This window comes from Amphiura filiformis, chromosome 8, assembly GCF_039555335.1.
Source record: "Amphiura filiformis chromosome 8, Afil_fr2py, whole genome shotgun sequence".
Classification (NCBI taxonomy): domain Eukaryota; kingdom Metazoa; phylum Echinodermata; class Ophiuroidea; order Amphilepidida; family Amphiuridae; genus Amphiura; species Amphiura filiformis.
This window is the reverse complement of record NC_092635.1, coordinates 51617711-51638254: the sequence shown is the minus strand read 5'-3', so window position 1 is coordinate 51638254 and position 20544 is coordinate 51617711. Positions and strand designations below refer to the sequence as shown.

Here is a 20544-nt window from a genome sequence, read left to right as displayed (position 1 = left end):
GCACATTGGGCGGATTAAATTTGGTATTGGAAACACCTTATGCAACCAGCTTCATTCATGAGCGTTAAGGGGTGGTGCAATAATTATGTGTACCCTGGTGTACCCCCCCAGTCTGGTGAATTATAGGGGGGAGATTTTTGGCAGGCCAAAAAAAGGGGGGTAAGCATTTTTGGCAGGTCAAAAGGGGGGGTCAAGCGATTTTTTGCAGGTCGAAGGGGGGCAGCGATTTTTTGCACAGATATAGGGCCTATGGGGCACCATTTCTATATTAGGGGAAAGTGGGGTAACCCCGGGCACCTTTCGTTAAGGCTACACAGGTACAAGATTAAATAAAGTTCATCAGTGAAAATCATATCAATGCAAAGTAGGAGTAATGTTCTAACTAGTAACCAGTTTTTAATAACTCAATATCTATAGTTAATATGTTATAATTTATAAAAAACAAAATGGAAAAAAATGATGGGGTAATGCCGGACACGGGGTAATCCCGGACACATGATTGTTGCTAAGAGGGAAAGTGGAGTAGGATGATAATCCCCTGAATGTATTAGGTACTTCTGTTACCTCAAGCATACAACTATGGGGGCTGTTGTTGTTGTCTATATTTTCGAAATAACAAGTGTCCGGCATTACACCATCTGTATAGAGATGCATGTGTGTCCGGGATTACCCCTCACGGTCTCGATTTATTTTTTCAGTGCTTGTTCTACTAATCCATTTTTAAGATACCAGAATTCATACATCCAGCTAACAATTAAGTATCAAACATAATTTTCATCCATACTTAATCTGTGTCCCTTGTCGCATTAACTGTCACTCAGCTAATAAATCACTTTTCAGATAAAAAGTCAAAAATGACAATTTCTGTTTTTTCGTAATTTTCACAAAGAAAGACGAGACTCAAAGCGCTGGTAGTAGTACACATGAGGTACACCTTGAGGTAGCTAATACCCTAAGGTAGTATAATAGTCCCACCCTTCTCCGTTTAGCTGCAATCGACGTGTCCGGGATTCCCCACAGTCCGGCATTACCCCATTTTCCCCTACGCCACAAAGAGGTGTAGGAAAACGTTAGGAACACGTTCAAATATGCAAAATTTCCTGCTCGCTGAGCTCGCATTATATGATAAGGCAATTTAAGGTTTTAAATTTGGGTTCCCAAAAATCTTGCATGTGTAAAGCGGGGGGATTTTTTGGCACGCCAAAAAAGGGGGGGGGCAAAGGTTTTTGGCACGTCAAAAGGGGGCAATTTTTTTTGAAAATTCCCCAACTGGGGGTACACATAATTATTGCACAGCCCCTAACATCAAGTAAAAAAAAACCACAATAGGTGTTAATGTAGGCTAGCACTTATACAACTTGTCTGAAATAAATTGGTATCATTGGTCTAACTAAGGGGTAGACTGTAAATTATACCTTTATGATATTTTTGATGGCATATCTACTGAAGATAACTCTATAGCCTATACACCTTGGTCTCGGGCGGACATTTTAAAAATGAATTTAGAAGAGCAGCAACGACATCACTTGCATTACATTCCAGATGTTAAATCTACATCATATGCAAAATTTGAGGAAATTCGCACGAGTCCGTTTTATTTTAGGGCCATTTGTCTATAACTGGTCTTTACATGTAGCCCTATGAGAACAGTGCCCGTTGAGGGCGCTATAACCCCCCATTTTAGGAAGAAAATGTGATTTTAAAAAAAACGGAATGCAAAAGAGATTGATGACCTAGTGCTATGATCTGCTGATGCTACGAATCCAAACGATATTGATGACATGGTGATATACTGAAGATAACACTGGTCCAAAGAGAATGATGACATATGCTATCTACTCAAGACAATCGAGATCATAGTGCTATCTGCTGATCATAGTGAAGAAACACTGGTCCAAAGAGATTGATGACATAGGCCTATAGTGCTATCTACTCAAGACAGGCGAGATTGATGATAGTGCTATCTGCTGAAGATACCATAAAATGGGGTAACTTCGGTCAGCGGGGTAACTTTGGTCTGTCAAATAATTTTTTTCAAATGGTCATATTTTCGTACAGCAATGTTGTTTTTAGTCATATTTGGTGTGAATTTGTTAAGAAATATATTTGGAAGAAATAATAGTCGCTCATGTCCAATCTCCTCGAAGCGTACGAAAAAAATCGGAATTTTTGTCAAAAAATTAGCATTTTTTTACATTTTTTTTTCAGAAAAATAAAAATCGATATTTGTTGGCAAGGATGTGTGGTTGATTAATTTTTCAAGGGGTCAAATGTCACAAAAAAAGAACAACTAGCCCATATACAGCGAAGATCAATTTTTTGATTTTTTTTTCTCCATGGAATGTAATAGGCTGACCAAAGTTGCCCCAAATGCGGGGTAACTTTGGTCAGGCTATTTTTAACCCCTAGGGCACCCTTACAAAATTATTAAAAAATCTCTTTCAACTTCAGGGTGTAGAAGGGAACCCTATTGTCATAAAAAGAGATGATTAGAAATATAATTGGTTTTGTTTGGAAGCGGTGGTTTAAAAACTCTCATAAGTGCCCAAAGTTACCCCCATTTTACGGTAAGCACTGATCCAAAGAGATTGATGACATCACAGTGCACTACTGAAGGTAACACTAATCCAAAAAGAGAATGATGACATAGAGTGCTACTATCTAACTGAAGACAAGTACAAACGAGATTGATGACATATTGTTATCTACTGAAGATAACACTAATCCAAAAGAGATTGATGACATAGTGCTATCTACTGAAGATAACACCAATCCAAAGAGAATGATGACATAGTGCTATCTACTGAAGATAACACTTATCCAAAGAGATTGATGTCATAGTGCTATCTACTGAAGATAACACTAATCCAAAAGAGATTGCTGACATAGCCTAGTGCTATCTACTGAAGATAACACTAATCCAAAAGAGATTGATGACATAGTGCTATCTACTGAAGATAACACTAATGTAGAAGAGATTGATGACATAGTGCTATCTACTGAAGATAACACTAATCTAAAGAGATTGCTGACATAGTGCTATCTACTGAAAATAACACTAATCCAAAAGAGATTGATGACATAATGCTATCTACTGAAGATAACACTAATCCAAAAGAGATTGATAACATAGTTTTATCTAGAGATTGATGACATAATGCTATCTACTGAAGATAACACCAATCCAAAGAGAATGATGACATAGTGCTATGTGAGATAACACTAATCCAAAAGAGATTGATGACATAGTGCTATCTACTGAAGATAACACTAATCCAAAGAGAATGATGACATAGTGCTATCTACTGAAAATAACACTAATCCAAAGAGATTGATGACATAGTGCTATCTACTGAAGATAACACTAATCCAAAAGAGATTGCTGACATAGTGCTATCTGCTGAAGATAACACTAATCCAAAAGAGATTGATGACATAGTGCTATCTACTGAAGACAACACTAATCCAAAGAGATTGATGACATAGTGCTATCTACTGAAGATAACTTCCTACTAGCATTGATCCCTTTGGATCCCTAGGGCACCCTTACAAAATTATTAAAAAATCTCTTTCAACTTCAGGGTGTAGAAGGGAACCCTATTGTCATAAAAAAGAGATGATTAGAAATATAATTGGTTTTGTTTGGAAGCGGTGGTTTAAAAACTCCCATAAGTGCCCAAAGTTACCCCCATTTTACGGTAAGCACTGATCCAAAGAGATTGATGACATCACAGTGCACTACTGAAGGTAACACTAATCCAAAAAGAGAATGATGACATAGAGTGCTACTATCTAACTGAAGACAAGTACAAACGAGATTGATGACATATTGTTATCTACTGAAGATAACACTAATCCAAAAGAGATTGATGACATAGTGCTATCTACTGAAGATAACACCAATCCAAAGAGAATGATGACATAGTGCTATCTACTGAAGATAACACTTATCCAAAGAGATTGATGTCATAGTGCTATCTACTGAAGATAACACTAATCCAAAAGAGATTGCTGACATAGCCTAGTGCTATCTACTGAAGATAACACTAATCCAAAAGAGATTGATGACATAGTGCTATCTACTGAAGATAACACTAATGTAGAAGAGATTGATGACATAGTGCTATCTACTGAAGATAACACTAATCTAAAGAGATTGCTGACATAGTGCTATCTACTGAAAATAACACTAATCCAAAAGAGATTGATGACATAATGCTATCTACTGAAGATAACACTAATCCAAAAGAGATTGATAACATAGTTTTATCTAGAGATTGATGACATAATGCTATCTACTGAAGATAACACCAATCCAAAGAGAATGATGACATAGTGCTATGTGAGATAACACTAATCCAAAAGAGATTGATGACATAGTGCTATCTACTGAAGATAACACTAATCCAAAGAGAATGATGACATAGTGCTATCTACTGAAAATAACACTAATCCAAAGAGATTGATGACATAGTGCTATCTACTGAAGATAACACTAATCCAAAAGAGATTGCTGACATAGTGCTATCTGCTGAAGATAACACTAATCCAAAAGAGATTGATGACATAGTGCTATCTACGGAAGACAACACTAATCCAAAGAGATTGATGACATAGTGCTATCTACTGAAGATAACACTAATCCAACAGAGATTGGTGACATAGTGCTATCTACTGAAGATAACACTAATCCAAAAGAGATTGATGACATAGTGCTATCTACTGAAGACAACATAAATCCAAAGAGATTGATAACATAGTGCTATCTACTGAAGACAACACTAATCCAAAGAAATTGATGACATAGTGCTATCTACTGAAGACAACACTAATCCAACAGAGATTGGTGACATAGTGCTATCTACTGAAGATAACACTAATCCAATGTGATTGATGACATAGTGCTATCTACTGAAGATAACACTAATCCAAAGAGATTGATGACATAGTGCTATCTGCTGAAGATAACACTAATCTAAAGAGGTTGATGACATAGTGCTATCTACTGAAGATAACACTAATCCAAAGAGATTGACGACATAGTGCTATCTACTGAAGATAACACTAATCCAAAAGAGATTGATGACATCTACTGAAGATAACACTAATCCAAAGAGATTGACGACATAGTGCTATCTACTGAAGATAACACTAATCCAAAGAGATTGATGACATAGTGCTATCTACTGAAGATAACACTAATCCAAAAGAGATTGGTGACATAGTGCTATCTACTGAAGATAACACTAATCCAAAAGAGATTGATGACATCTACTGAAGATAACACTAATCCAAAGAGATTGACGACATAGTGCTATCTACTGAAGATAACACTAATCCAAAAGAGATTGGTGACATAGTGCTATCTACTGAAGATAACACTAATCCAAAAGAGATTGATGACATCTACTGAAGATAACACTAATCCAAAGAGATTGACGACATAGTGCTATCTACTGAAGATAACACTAATCCAAAAGAGATTGATGACATCTACTGAAGATAACACTAATCCAAAGAGATTGACGACATAGTGCTATCTACTGATGATAACACTAATCCAAAGAGATTGATGACATAGTGCTATCTGCTGAAGATAACACTAATCTAAAGAGGTTGATGACATAGTGCTATCTACTGAAGATAACACTAATCCAAAGAGATTGACGACATAGTGATAGGCTACTGAAGATAACACTAATCCAAAAGAGATTGGTGACATAGTGCTATCTACTGAAGATAACACTAATCCAAAAGAGATTGATGACATCTACTGAAGATAACACTAATCCAAAGAGATTGACGACATAGTGCTATCTACTGAAGATAACACTAATCCAAAGAGATTGATGACATAGTGCTATCTACTGAAGATAACACTAATCCAAAAGAGATTGGTGACATAGTGCTATCTACTGAAGATAACACTAATCCAAAAGAGATTGATGACATCTACTGAAGATAACACTAATCCAAAGAGATTGACGACATAGTGCTATCTACTGAAGATAACACTAATCCAAAAGAGATTGGTGACATAGTGCTATCTACTGAAGATAACACTAATCCAAAAGAGATTGATGACATCTACTGAAGATAACACTAATCCAAAGAGATTGACGACATAGTGCTATCTACTGAAGATAACACTAATCCAAAGAGATTGATGACATAGTGCTATCTACTGAAGATAACACTAATCCAAAAGAGATTGGTGACATAGTGCTATCTACTGAAGATAACACTAATCCAAAAGAGATTGATGACATCTACTGAAGATAACACTAATCCAAAGAGATTGACGACATAGTGCTATCTACTGAAGATAACACTAATCCAAAAGAGATTGGTGACATAGTGCTATCTACTGAAGATAACACTAATCCAAAAGAGATTGATGACATCTACTGAAGATAACACTAATCCAAAGAGATTGACGACATAGTGCTATCTACTGAAGATAACACTAATCCAAAAGAGATTGATGACATCTACTGAAGATAACACTAATCCAAAGAGATTGACGACATAGTGCTATCTACTGATGATAACACTAATCCAAAGAGATTGATGACATAGTGCTATCTGCTGAAGATAACACTAATCTAAAGAGGTTGATGACATAGTGCTATCTACTGAAGATAACACTAATCCAAAGAGATTGACGACATAGTGATAGGCTACTGAAGATAACACTAATCCAAAAGAGATTGGTGACATAGTGCTATCTACTGAAGATAACACTAATCCAAAAGAGATTGATGACATCTACTGAAGATAACACTAATCCAAAGAGATTGACGACATAGTGCTATCTACTGAAGATAACACTAATCCAAAGAGATTGATGACATAGTGCTATCTACTGAAGATAACACTAATCCAAAAGAGATTGGTGACATAGTGCTATCTACTGAAGATAACACTAATCCAAAAGAGATTGATGACATCTACTGAAGATAACACTAATCCAAAGAGATTGACGACATAGTGCTATCTACTGAAGATAACACTAATCCAAAAGAGATTGGTGACATAGTGCTATCTACTGAAGATAACACTAATCCAAAAGAGATTGATGACATCTACTGAAGATAACACTAATCCAAAGAGATTGACGACATAGTGCTATCTACTGAAGATAACACTAATCCAAAAGAGATTGATGACATCTACTGAAGATAACACTAATCCAAAGAGATTGACGACATAGTGCTATCTACTGAAGATAACACTAATCCAAAGAGATTGATGACATAGTGCTATCTACTGAAGATAACACCAATCCAAAGAGATTGATGACATAGTGCTATCTACTGAAGATAACACTAATCCAAAGAGATTGATGACATAGTGCTATCTACTGAAGATAACTTCCTACTAGCATTGATCCCTTTGGAGATATCTATAGGGCCTACTCATTTAGGAGACCTACATTATAGTACTATCCACTATTATAGTGAAGATATAGCGCTGATTTCTTGTAAAGTTGTGCTATGATCTACTGAAGATAACACTCGAAAGGGAATACTAAAGGGTTCACAAAAAATAACTCCCCCTCTAAAATTACAAGACATTTCTTTGCATAACTTGACATACATTTCGTTGATTTGAAAAATCTAAAAACCTGTGAATAAAGGGATCATTTTCCTACCCTCCCAAAGTTCTTTCCTTACAAAATCTTTTTGTTTTGGCCAAAAATTATCACATTTTCCAAAAATGATGCTTTCAGAAAAAGTTGCACTTTTCCACATCCTATACATTTAATGTACAAAAACATTCTCGATATCAATGTTTTGATTTATTTAATGGTGTTTTTGTTTTCTTTAATTTTTATGTATACGATTACCCAGTCACCTATGCAATCATCTTGAAGTATAAAACAATGACTAATTGACATGTACGGGGTTTTTCTAGAAGATTTTATTGAGCCGGTGTTTCAAAAATGGTAAAATCAATTTAGGAGTTACAAAACATTTCTTTGCATAACTTAACATTCATATTGTTGATTTGAAAACTTTAAAAACCTGTGAATAGAGGCATCTTTTTGCTACCCTACCAAAGTTATCCCTTCTCAAAATCTTTTTGTTTTGGTCAAACATAATCACATTTTTTCAAAAATGATGCTTTAAAAAACGTTGCGCTTTTCAACATTCCACACATGTAATGTACAAAACTTTCTCGTTAACAATGTGACGATTGATTTAATTGGTTTTTTTCCTTCACCTTTTTGTCTCTGAACTCTTTAGTCACCCATGCAACCATCACGTGGTGCAAAATAATGATTTGTTGAAGCTAATTTTGACATAAATGACGATGTTGAAAAGTGCAACTTTTTTTGAAAGCATCATTTTTAGAAAATATGATTATTTTTGGCCAAAACAAAAAGATTTTCAGACGAACGAACGTTGGGAGGATAGAAAAACAATTCCTTTATTCGCAGGTTTTTAAATTTTTCAAATCCACGAAATGTATGTCAAGTTATGCAAAAAAACGTTTTGTAATTTTAGGGGGGAGTTATTTGTTGTGAACCCTTTAGCTACTGAATATAGCGTTGATTTCTTTAGAAAGATATTGAAATATGAATGCTATCCATGTGTTCCAATATCTGTGATCTACTGAGATTTGGAATTATTACCCATCCAGCCAACTCCATGACTCGACACACAAACACGGTGGCAACCAGTGGTGATAGCCAGTGGTGACAAGCATTCCGTGGCCCTGCTGTGGCTGTAGAAATCGGAGAAACCATGAAGAATTATTATTGCGCCCAATTGGGCGATATTCCGCCCAATTGTGTGCGCATCCAGTTGATTGATTATCAATATTTATCTTCATCCACCATAGCGACGACTGCACTGCCTGATGTTGGTGAGAGAAAATCCGGCCTGAAAACCATAAAACAGGACGGAAATAGGAATATTTATCCCGTCAAACATCATTTGTACGCTGCAATAAATGTTTGTCATTTGTTAGAAAACCAAGGAAAAATATGACTCTCGCGAACAGTCGCTCAGGGAAAATTTAACCAAATGCCGTGCAGTTTATCGCCGTCGTAAATTTCTGTTCAGACTCTGTGTTATCTTTCTGGAATTGAATTTCCTCATTTATTTTTATCGTGTAATTTAGACTTTGTGAATATAATAAAATGTTGAACTTGTGCAGAGTAAGCCTTTGCTGTTTCCTGTTGGTGCTATTTCACGTGAGGTGGGGATATTGTGGTGAGAAAGGTAAGCTTTGGACGTAGTAGCCTATCTATGACTGTACTGAATAAAAATAAAAAGTAATGTATGAATATTGCCACCTTGGTGTATGAAAAAATTCAAGTTGAATTCTGACAGTGGCGTACCGTGGCCGCTCCTAACCCGGGGGCTGAAGAAAATTCAATTTTGCCGCCCTCCCCAACAGCCCGAAAAGGTTGACCCAATTTTTTTCTTTTTTGTTTGCAAAAGTGAAGATCAAAAAAAAAAAAAAAGGGATTGTAGGCGCTAGCGCCCTAAAAGCAACACATTTTTATGTATAGTACCATTTTTTCCAAATTTGTTATTATTTTAAAAAATTTTCCGCCCTTTTTTTTTGCTAATTTCTTTTGTCGCCTCTTCGCTTTTTGCCGCCCTGTTTTGCCAGTCCCTTCTTCCGCCGCCCTTCGCTTTTGGGTGCCCCTGCTTTGACCAAATATGCATGTCTGATGAGACAAGATTTCTCTTTTCAACCTGCTCTAAAAGAAAACGGTTTTGATATCATGCAAGTTCTATTTTTTCTAAGTTTGGCCCAAATGTTGTTTTTACTTATAATAGACTGAAATAGATTAGGCCACATGAAATTAATTATTCGTTTCGCGTCCACCACCCGCCTAGGTTTTGGGCCCGCATGGATTTATTTTTATTTTTTATTTTTTCCAAAAGTACGATAAAATGCTGAAAAATACGAAAACATACAGAAAACATACATGTCTAGCCACCTCTTGAAGAAGCTTGGAGACGATCTTTTTGCTTACTAAATCGGTAAACGCCATAAAGTAGAACCTAATAATCCTTGGTAGAACACTATAAATTACAGCCGAGATCAATGCCTATTTAGTGTTATCGCGGGATTTTAGATAATTATGAAAATATGATATCGAAGTGCCGCGCCGTGCAGTCCGCATGCATAGAATTAAACATTTTACTGAGTTAATTCTTCCTTCTTGTTATGTTTTATAGAATTTAAAATGTATTTAGATGTATCAATTATTTGCAGTGTTAATATTTCGTGGTATACCGATAAATGTATTGAGCAAAAGAAGCGGAAAGTAAGGCCGCTGGCCGTATTCTTTTGGTGACCGAATTCGGTAGCTATGTCTATGGTTACTATTGCTGTGTTGTGTTCTTTGTAGTTCGTTCATAAAATATTGAATGAAAAAAACAAAAAAAAAAACCTCCCTCCCGCCTCAATTTTCAAAACCAGGTGGACGCGAAACGAATGTTATTTTTTATGTGGCCTTATTACTGTCATCATAACATTACAATGCTATGCAATCTAGCGACAAGTGATTTTTGGAACATATTTTATTTTTCGCACCATGTAGTCATCACATGTTCATAATATGCGTGGGAAATACAACCAATACCAGATACAACAGAAGAGGCTTTTCCATACAGTGAACAATAAACAAGAAATGGAATCCAATGTTAACACATATCTGCACAAGCGACTGATAGCTTATAAGCATTGATGCTTTCAGGCTTTAAGGGGGTACTACACCCCTGCCCAATTTTGTGCCCATTTTGGCATTTTTTCTCAAAAATTATAGCGCATTGGGGACAAGTAAGATGTAGGCCTATATTATAGGGCAAGGACTACAACTACTGCACTGGAAATTTTATTTCAGCACAGACAACAGTTGTGGAGTTACAGTCAAAAAGCGAGGGAAAACCAATATTTGATCAATAAATCAATAACTACTTGCTTTGAGTTGCTGAATTTTCAGTACAGTAGTTGTAGTCCTTGCCCATATAATATATAAATATCTTACTTGTTACCAATGTGCTATAATTTTTGAGAAAAATGCAAAAATAGGCACGAAATTGGACAGGGGTGTAGTACCCCCTTAAATGATAGCAAGAAATGGAAATCGCCCCAAAGGAAAGATTTAAATCGTGAAATTGATCGCATTATCCTCAGGCGAAATGTCAAACTGTCAATTACAACGCCTACTAGTGGACTGGTTTTAAATCCACTCTCATCAAACTAATCAAAACTGTAAACTACAATTTTATCCAAGAAATTAAAAGAAGAAATACTGGTACTATATTGCTTAGTTTCAATGATGCTTACCGATCGAGTAGCCTTGATGGTGTTTTTCCGATTATTTTGCAACGTGGTTGAAAAATATTTCCAAGACGCGAGTATCGCCATTAGGCATGGCCCGGTAACCTGGATAAAATTTAACGCAATCGATCGTCCAATCCTGGTTCACCTGAGTGATCACATGGTTTGCTGAATGAATGGGTCAATGTCGGAACAAGGATTGTTACTTGTAAACAAATCGTTTTGCTGGCAAGTTTCAAGAAATTTAATTTACGATCTTTTGGTAATTAGTTAGGGATCGTTCTTTTTTAACATTTGGCAGGAGAGATTGAGAATGTGAGTTAAAGATAAGCCACTCTTTGTTCTCATTTTGCAACTAAAATAGGCTTCTCATAAAGCTTAAATTTGCGGGCCATGATGCTGGCTATCCATGTATTTGAAACATGGCGGATATACCAAGCACCCTCACTACGTTCGGGTCTGTGAGGGTGCTCGACCAGGCATATGTTTATAAGTCGACTATTATGCGACTAATATGAAAGAATTTGGTACTTAATAATAGCAGACACTTTGACACAAAATGCCATGAAAACCCATGCAAAACTTTTTAACTAATATTTTTTACAGTGCATGATTAAAATACAAGTACCTCTTTTCTTGTCACGCTAAAGTGTAACACTCCTGACCATATGGGGATGAAAATTGGGCATATTATTTTTTTACATGACAGCTATGACACTACAAATTGCTGTTGTTAAAGAGCCAATCATAATCATATAACACACTTTTTGAAAGATGAATTTCTTTGCTGGTCTTTTTCATTTGCACAGCAGGCATCAACAACCAAACTGTGCCATTATTTTTTACTTTACCCATGTACCGTATGTAATTTTATAACACACTGCAGAATTGCAATTTGTAGATGTCATGCAGAAGATGACCTTACATTGTTTCTGGTTCTTCCGATTTGGAATCAAAGTTAATCAACTATTCTTGATTAAGTTATTCCATTAATTAAACATTTCTTCTAGATGCAAGTCCAATTGAAACACACTTACTAACTGTATGGGATGTTTCAAGAGCTAAGGTCTGCTCTTTTCATCAGCCAGATGATGCACTGATCTGCTTGGGTTGTTAACCAGTTGACTTCTTGTTGGTATTGACAGAGAGTTGATATTCTTGAGAGGGCACTCTATTCACGTGGTTTCTTTTCCAACGCTAAAAGATCACGAATTTTGGTGGTTTGCAAATGAAAAGTGTCTGCACTATCGATTGATTACGTAACTGTTATGAATAATTTATTAGGTTTTTCAATGCAATCGCCTCGACCCATTAATACATATTATCTGTATTATCAAAGTACTTGGAATAGCAATCCGGTGAGTTCACTGAACTACGCCTAATACTGATGGAGTTTTAATGGCGTTTAATGGCGCTAATCCTCTCCATACACAGATGAACAAATACAATAGATGAAGGTCAACACGTATGACCTCCTATGTGACATGTTATATGTGATGTACAAAACCTGAATATCATAAAGATCAGTATTCGTTTGTGCATATGCCACTGCACATTTACGTTGCTAAATATTACTCATTATATATAATGACAAATATTGGTATTATGACAATACGGTATATACATTGTATATAAAACGACTAATAGATCCTACTATCATGGCGACAGGTCAATGTTCATCATACCCCGTATGTTTCTTAAAATTCATTCATATTTGAGACAAATTGCTGTGCCAATTTTATTGGTGCACAGTAGATCGTGTTTTGTTTTTATTTTCATTTCCTTTTAATGAAAGAATTAAGGTTTTCCACTGCACGGGGCCACAAGGGTGATACTAATTTTAATGCTATATTTTCAAAACGAATACGTGCTCGGTTGGCTCTATAGCGATTTCACAGAAAAGGTATTTCTAGTGCAATGCAGCGTCGGACTCTAGCTGAGAGCGTAGCCTAAGTCATTCCGGACTCCAAAAGGGCTCTCCATACACAAATGAACAAACACAAAGGAGGGTAGTCTCCTCCGTGACCAGCTTGATTTCGATGGAGCGGAACCAAATTGGCTGCGGAGGAGACGGGTCATTTTTCCATGCAAATTTTTCAGTGTCAGCCGCCTGGTATTGATTGAAGTACTTTACACTCTCATCACCAGAAATCAATACATCATAAAGGTGGCTTAATTTGAATGTGCCATCAACATTAATCTGTTCATAGATTGGGTGCCCCGCCTCCGGATCCAAATGGATATATTCCTTGACCCATCTTGTATAGGCCTACTTGTCATTTTCAGTTGTAATCAACCATGTTTCAAATTTAAATACCGGTACCTGTGCGTATTAAATTCATTATCATTAAAATTATTGTATTGTTTACAATTTCAGAAGATGAAAGAACTGAAAACACAGTGTTTATTCGATATAATGAGTGTACAGTGGAAAGGGTAAGTGAAATAATTACACATAATATTGTAGAAATTCACTTGCTATTTTGGGTTTTGCTTGCTGGAGTTAATTCATAATTTTGCCCTATTACAAAAGGATACCTGAGTAAGTCCTGTCAATTGATTTTATAAATACCCCTTATTTATGTGCCAATTTTAAAATGGTTATGGTTTAAACATTTTTTGGCTATTTTAGACATGTACATTATCATGGGGTGGATGGGGGGGGGACATGCAGAATTGCTATCTACTGAAGACGTAAAAATTTTGCTATTCTTATACATTGTACTACATGTAATGCTCAGTGGGGCAAAATGTTTTCCACCCCGATCTTGGCATTCCCCGAATAATACCAACCGAACCCAACCCAACCTATCCCTAAAAATTTGGAACAAACATGACCGATTAGGACCGATTCATTTTTTCACACCGGACCGACCGATCCGAACTTCAGTTGACCTCATCCCGATCCGATACATAATGTAACATAAGTCTGATGTTTATGATAATTGATATAACTTGTACATGTACATGTTATTGATAGAACTTAAATATTATACTGAAAATGTATCACAATTAATACTAAGGCCTGCATTTTCTGTCTGGTTTTAGGGTACCTGACCAAGATTTCACTACCCGCAGATTGGGTTACAGTCCCTCCCCCCAAAAAAAAATTAGATTATCTTTTCGGGTTTGGAGTGTCCCTGGACCTAAAGCTAAATGCTAGGATCATGCATGGTGGACCTACCAATTGTTAGTGTTTTTAATGCAAAGTGATAATTTGTGTTCATGTCATATCGTGGGGGGGGGGGGAGATACTCAATTAATGATTTTTACAAAATACATTGAATTTGTATCCAATCAACTGAACTGGACTAAAAATAATTTCTTTAGTGCAGATCTCCCAGGGAGGGGTGGGGGGGTTCCTGAAGGTAACCTCCTACTGGGACTCAAAAGCTCAAAGCCATATACCATTATTAGGTTTTTGTACTGCATATATGTGTCAGTGAAGTTCCAACTTTTGCATGTGTACAATGTAACTTCACAATAAGCGTGTGATAGTCTCGTCATATGCAAAGCGCAGTTTGTGCAGGAGCTGCTCCCAGCTGAGTGTGTATGATGTGTGTCCTGCAAAGATGTTTTACTTTAGTAAAACCTAGATAAGCTGATGCCTATACTGATGCACGGCAGTGAACGTAACTGCTCCGGCTGAAATCCAGAAATGACGTCCTTTGTTCTGGTGCTGCCACTTCCGGGTAACGCGGGAGAAGAACATGCCTTTTGCAAACAAAATGGCCGACTCGTCCCGGCCCCTTTCCAGCTAAAATACAGCTTATTTAGCCAATGTGAACATGGGTCATCGCCAGAAATATTTTCCTATGCATATTGGACTAACACGTCAGCTACATGGTATTTCACGATATAACAGTAATAAAAAGAAAACTGCAAACGTTCGTTCGTCGGATTTTGACGAAGTGACCAGCTCTAATGACGTCATGATGTAAACAACGTCTGGGTCGTTAATAATTAATTACGTAAACCCAAATATGGAAACCTCCAAACCTATGCAAATTAGGTGTTCGACGAATCAAAATACGATCAGCCCACCTCCAAACCTATGCAAATGAGTTCAGGCGGTTACGTGAACATGTAAACTAATGCGACTCTTGTGTATACCGACCTCTGTGGTGTCCTGTTACTCCTGCCTATTATGAAGTGAACATATATTATACAAATATTAACTGTCTATGAGTGTAATGGTCGAAATATAATCACGAGGTGAAAGATGGATTGTTCCATTTCACGAGCCGGAACGGCGAGTGGAATGGAACAATACATCTTTCACCGAGTGATTATATTTCGACCATTACACGAATTTAAGACAGTTAATATTTGTTTTATATCACTCATGCATAAATTCTATTACTAAAATACTATTTAAGGTAGCAAATAAATTTTTTCATCCACATAACACCATGTTTTGCCGTGATGTACTTCACATTTTGGGGTCCACCCCATAACTAAATCGGCGAGTCCAAGAGTCAGCGCACGGCTTGGCGCAGGCGCACTACGGCAGAGCACATGATGGTAAAGACTATCACACGGAGAGGGTGATAGTAAAAATGATAAATGTTAATCAACCAATGAACTGTCTAGAATTTATGTATGAGTGATATAATATTAATTGGCATTATCTTTGTGTGTTTTTTATAGTGGGGTAAAGACCCTGAAGACACAGGTATTGACAACACAGAAAATATGAAAATGACGGTGGCCGATCTAGTCAAGGCACACTGTGACGATAATCTTGCCGATTGCTCACTCAGTTCATCTAGGTAAGCTGCTTTGGTCGTGTGTGGTAAAAACAACTTTTTAATGTTACTTACGGTACTTTTGCCATAGCTACATGTCATCTACATCATGTATTTTCCTGGTAGAATGATTTAACTTGTTTAGATAATAGGAGGAAGATGCATCCTTTTTCTGTAGTATGTGCCACATACAGAAAATATGTGACCATCCACCACAAAGTGGTAGTAAAGTCGGCTCTAGATCATTTTCTGTTTATTGCAGATTTTGAAAGAATGCACTTTCAGCTTTAAAATGACACCTCCACCAGCTTTATCGGACATCTGGAAGTGAAGTTATGGTTCATCAAAGGTCAAATTCCTATATATTTTACATAGAAATCCATTTACTGTTTTTGATTGTATATCAAAATGGAAAATGCTGACTTTACGACCAGTTCGTGGTGGATGGGCACATATAGGCCTACAGGGAAAAAATGACTTGACTTTCTTCCGTGCATTACGCCAAAGACCTTGTATGAATCTCTTGCAAATGTGCATGCATTAAAGCTGCTAACACACTTTTATATAGTCATAAAAAATGTGACGGTCCACCACAAATGGGCTTGGATGTTGGCGTTTTAACTTTTTGAGATTTGATGAACAGGCAAGTTATTCTTCAAAATAAGCATAACAATGATCTATTACATGTCCCTTGCTTGATTGAAAAAAAATACAAAAAAATAAATGCATTGGGATTTTTTTTTTTTGCAATTTTTTTTTAAAAGATGTTCAATGGATATCTTAGAACTATACCCCTGCTGACACTACAGCCGTATGTGGTGAATGGTCACAAAAATTTTTATATCGTAATAAAAATTCTAAATCTCTATTTTCTGTAAACTTTGTATTCTTTTGTAGCGAATTTACAATGGATGACGTTGTTCTAAGTGCTGACTCACCATTGTATTTCAATGGGGATGTGAAGATGTCTTTCTATGTCAACATTGAGGGTAAATCTCTCACAGGGGATGACGATGATACAGAGTATGTGCTACCACAAGAGACACTCTCAAGTAAGTTCATTGCACTTCCAGTCAACTAGTCTCATCTCCGAGGACATAGTTCATCGACCTCCATTAGCTATCATCCTCAAGTGATGGAGTATGAGTTTTTGTACCTAATGTATGCAAAGGTCATTTTGTGAATTACAAGTACATTGAGGTTAAAGAACTTTGCTTTGCTAGGTGAGGTTGTTTGTGATTCTAGTTATTTAAAATGGTTTCATCAGGTTTTTGGTAATTTGGAATTAAAATCTTTTTTTATTTTGTCAAGACCAAGCTAAAAAAACTTGGGTGTTTTCTGGCGGACAGTTTCGTCAGTGTACATAACACATTATCTATTTAGTCAAGTTGAATGCATTTAATGAATTAAAGTTAGCGCTATATACAGGAGGGGTACAATCCCCCTGGTGGCGCTGCCACTGGAAATGAGGCAATATAATGATTGTTCTGTTCTATTTTATTTTCCAGTAATATGTGAGGAGGGTAAGGATGCTCTGACAAATGCTACCAATGGAGGACTTAGAGTAGATTTTGTAGGAGACAAGAGAGTTGGTCCTCCGTTGGACGGTACTTTAAACAAAATCATGATCCCACTAAGTCTCTGTCTTGTCATACTTCTTGCCGTCATTGCAGTCGTGATGAACCACTATCAGTAAGTACATGTAGAATCACAAATGGTGTAATAATATTTAGTAGTGATCAGTGAGTCATGCTGAGGTCGATTCGAATAAGTAAAGATTGCTGGATTGTCATGAAACTTGGTGAGAATGATCAGCAATGAAAGTCAAAAATGAAAGGTCATTTCAAGTAATCTGTTTATATGATCACTGCCTCTATCTGTCTTAGTTGTGATGAATTACTATCAGTAAGTAGATTCACAATCTTCTTAATATTACACAGTAGTGATTAGTGAGTCCAGTGAACACAGTTACAGTCCAACCTCTTTTATCCGGCTATGATGGGACCAAGCATTTATTTATTTAATGACTTTAACCCTAACACTGAACCCTGCTTTTTGAAATCGGAAGTCAAAGAAGATATGAAAAAGTCAAGAAGAAGAAGAATTTTTGACTTGGCATCCCCGGGATTCCCGGCATGCCAACCACACGATCACGGACCAGTAGCTACACGGGTTATTGCTGCCCGGCCAGTAATTCCGTGAGCATATAACACTTACGGTAATTGCGTCATCGCAGACCCTGTGATTCATGCATGCGCAGAATTTTTCATTGTGGTATTTTGTGGTATTTTTGGGTGTTAGGGTTAACCAGGATAGCCCCTTCAGTAACTGGCACTGATCTCCAAGGGGACCCTGAATAACAGCATACAATTTGTATAATAGAAGTTAATATAAACTGACTGGGTAAGTGTATGTGTAATTTTCTATTGAATGTCCAATGTGTCAAAGCTGTTGGCATAAATGTCATATTTTTTTCTTAAGAATATCACAGAGTTGGATAGCACTACAGATAAACAGGTCCGTATAAGGGAGGTTGGACAATGCATTAAAGAAGTCATTTTAATGCAAGAAATGTTTACAAATGTATTTCACATCTTTTTCGAGGTAATCATGTGCAACTTATGAAAATACCAAAAAACTTAATCAGTCAGAACAGCCGAGCTGATAGCACCAGAATAGAGACTATGCACAATAGGTGAATAGAGACAGCACAATAGGCCAACGATATACTGGCAAATACAGCCGCTGCAATGATGAAAAATGTAATAAACGGCAGTAATGTGATAATACACAGTTGTGAAAGCAAAATAAGTTTGGCCAAGAAATATATACTTAATTTGATTCTAGAGGGAACAAGCTTGAAGAAAACCCAAGATGAATGATGAAAAAATAGAAGTCATGAAGGAAGGGGTATAGAATAATGGCAAATTTTGAGTGCCATTTGGTTCTTACGTTATGGATACTCGATTACTCTATCTAGTATGAATAGTCAAGCATTGCTGAAAATGGCACATGTATAACATATAATGTGTACATATATGTAGCTGCACTGAACAGAGACTCCTTTTTGTGTGTGTGGTGTGTACAATGTATGTTGTGTGCTTTCGATTATACACATGTATTAGGAATCATCATATTGGCCATAAACAAGTCTCAAACCGCAGCTGACATGTTAGTTGGGCTGGTTATAAGGTAACAAGATAATGGATGGTGTTAAATAATGTGTCTTGCACATGCACACAAGACTAGCACAATATTCACACACTACCACCCATATCACCCTGTGAATGAATATGAATTTGTAACCATGATCAGAAATAGCACTGAGGGGAACCCCCCCATTCTTGTGCTTTCCCTCCCCCATTGACTTCCCTCCAAAATATGAAACATTTGAACTTTTTAGGCCAAAAGTACAACATTTTAGGCAAATTATTTGCATTTTTCCCCTCCTAAAATTGTCTTGTCCCCCAGAAAACAAATCTGGGTGCCGCCACTGACCACATTGTGCTGTGAAATAATCAGAAGCTGTAAAGTAAACAGAGGATACCACAAATTTGCGATTTAAAACATACTGTTCAGCATCAGTTAAATTTGCAATAATCTTTGGCCAGCATATATAGTACCATGTTTTATGTATATTTTTCCATTCGGTTCCGCAGCGTTTTCCTCAAAGCATGTTTTCCATGTCAAGAAGAACAAAGCCACAAATAAAGGAATTTTTTGAGTGGAAAATCACAGCCAAAAACAAAAATTGAAGTGGAGAACCAAAAATCTGGCTGCATCTATTGCAAACAGAAAAATGCACAGAAAATGATGGACTATGATACACTGGCCTTTGTTGTCATTTGAACTCAGTCATATTTCATCACACATTTTCCTCGGAGTTACAATAATGTCTTCCATCTTGCACTTACCACCAGCGTTCAAAAAGGCCTGCATGTTGTAATTTTGTCACCGAGTTGTAAAATTAATTTTTGTTGCCTACAAACCCCCCCCAGAAATTAGAGATTTAACTTTCTGGATTTCAAGATTTGGGGCTACAAAAACTTCTGGGTATTTTTGTTTTTGCATTGGGCGATGATTCCCTGGTTGCATATTTCCCGGACGAGCCCCCATAAATGTTAGATACCACGTTGATGCAATCAGCTGTCTGCCCAAGGGCTAGATCAATTTTTAGAAAAAATTGGCGTGCAGTTACATCTCTGAAAAATGTTCGGATAAGATTAGATAATATGTACCAACTAATTTATTTATCATCATTGTTTTTCTTTTTCACAGTCAAAAGGAAGACAAGGAACATCTGCCAACCGGTAGCCAAGGAGACGACGTAGTTATGACGGCCGTCAAACCAAAGGACAAAGAAGGGGGTAAGTCCGGGGATGATGAGCCCGGGGCTGAGGAAGGGTTACTCAAAGGTCAAGAAGGAGGGGCTGTCAATGCGTAACCTTTTGTACCTGTGTGATGATTGTACATGTACTTTTTTCTG

General features: G+C 36.8%; 1 protein-coding gene across 4 annotated transcripts in view; it reads left to right on the top strand.

Annotated features, from left to right (window-relative positions):
- Window positions 1-8824: 8824 nt before the first annotated feature.
- Window positions 8825-20544, top strand: part of LOC140159193 (uncharacterized) — a 32737-nt gene continuing 21017 nt past the window's right edge. For 3 of the 4 annotated variants that reach the window (XM_072182581.1, XM_072182580.1, XM_072182582.1), the window contains exons 1-6: window positions 8828-9230; window positions 13688-13746; window positions 15961-16082; window positions 16956-17110; window positions 17567-17750; window positions 20337-20425. In XM_072182581.1, the coding sequence (XP_072038682.1) occupies window positions 9149-9230; window positions 13688-13746; window positions 15961-16082; window positions 16956-17110; window positions 17567-17750; window positions 20337-20425 (691 nt within the window). In that variant the 5' untranslated portion in view covers window positions 8828-9148. Of the gene's footprint in view, window positions 9231-13687; window positions 13747-15960; window positions 16083-16955; window positions 17111-17566; window positions 17751-20336; window positions 20426-20544 lie in introns of all 4 variants that reach the window. The other variant, XM_072182579.1, reaches the window with a different exon arrangement.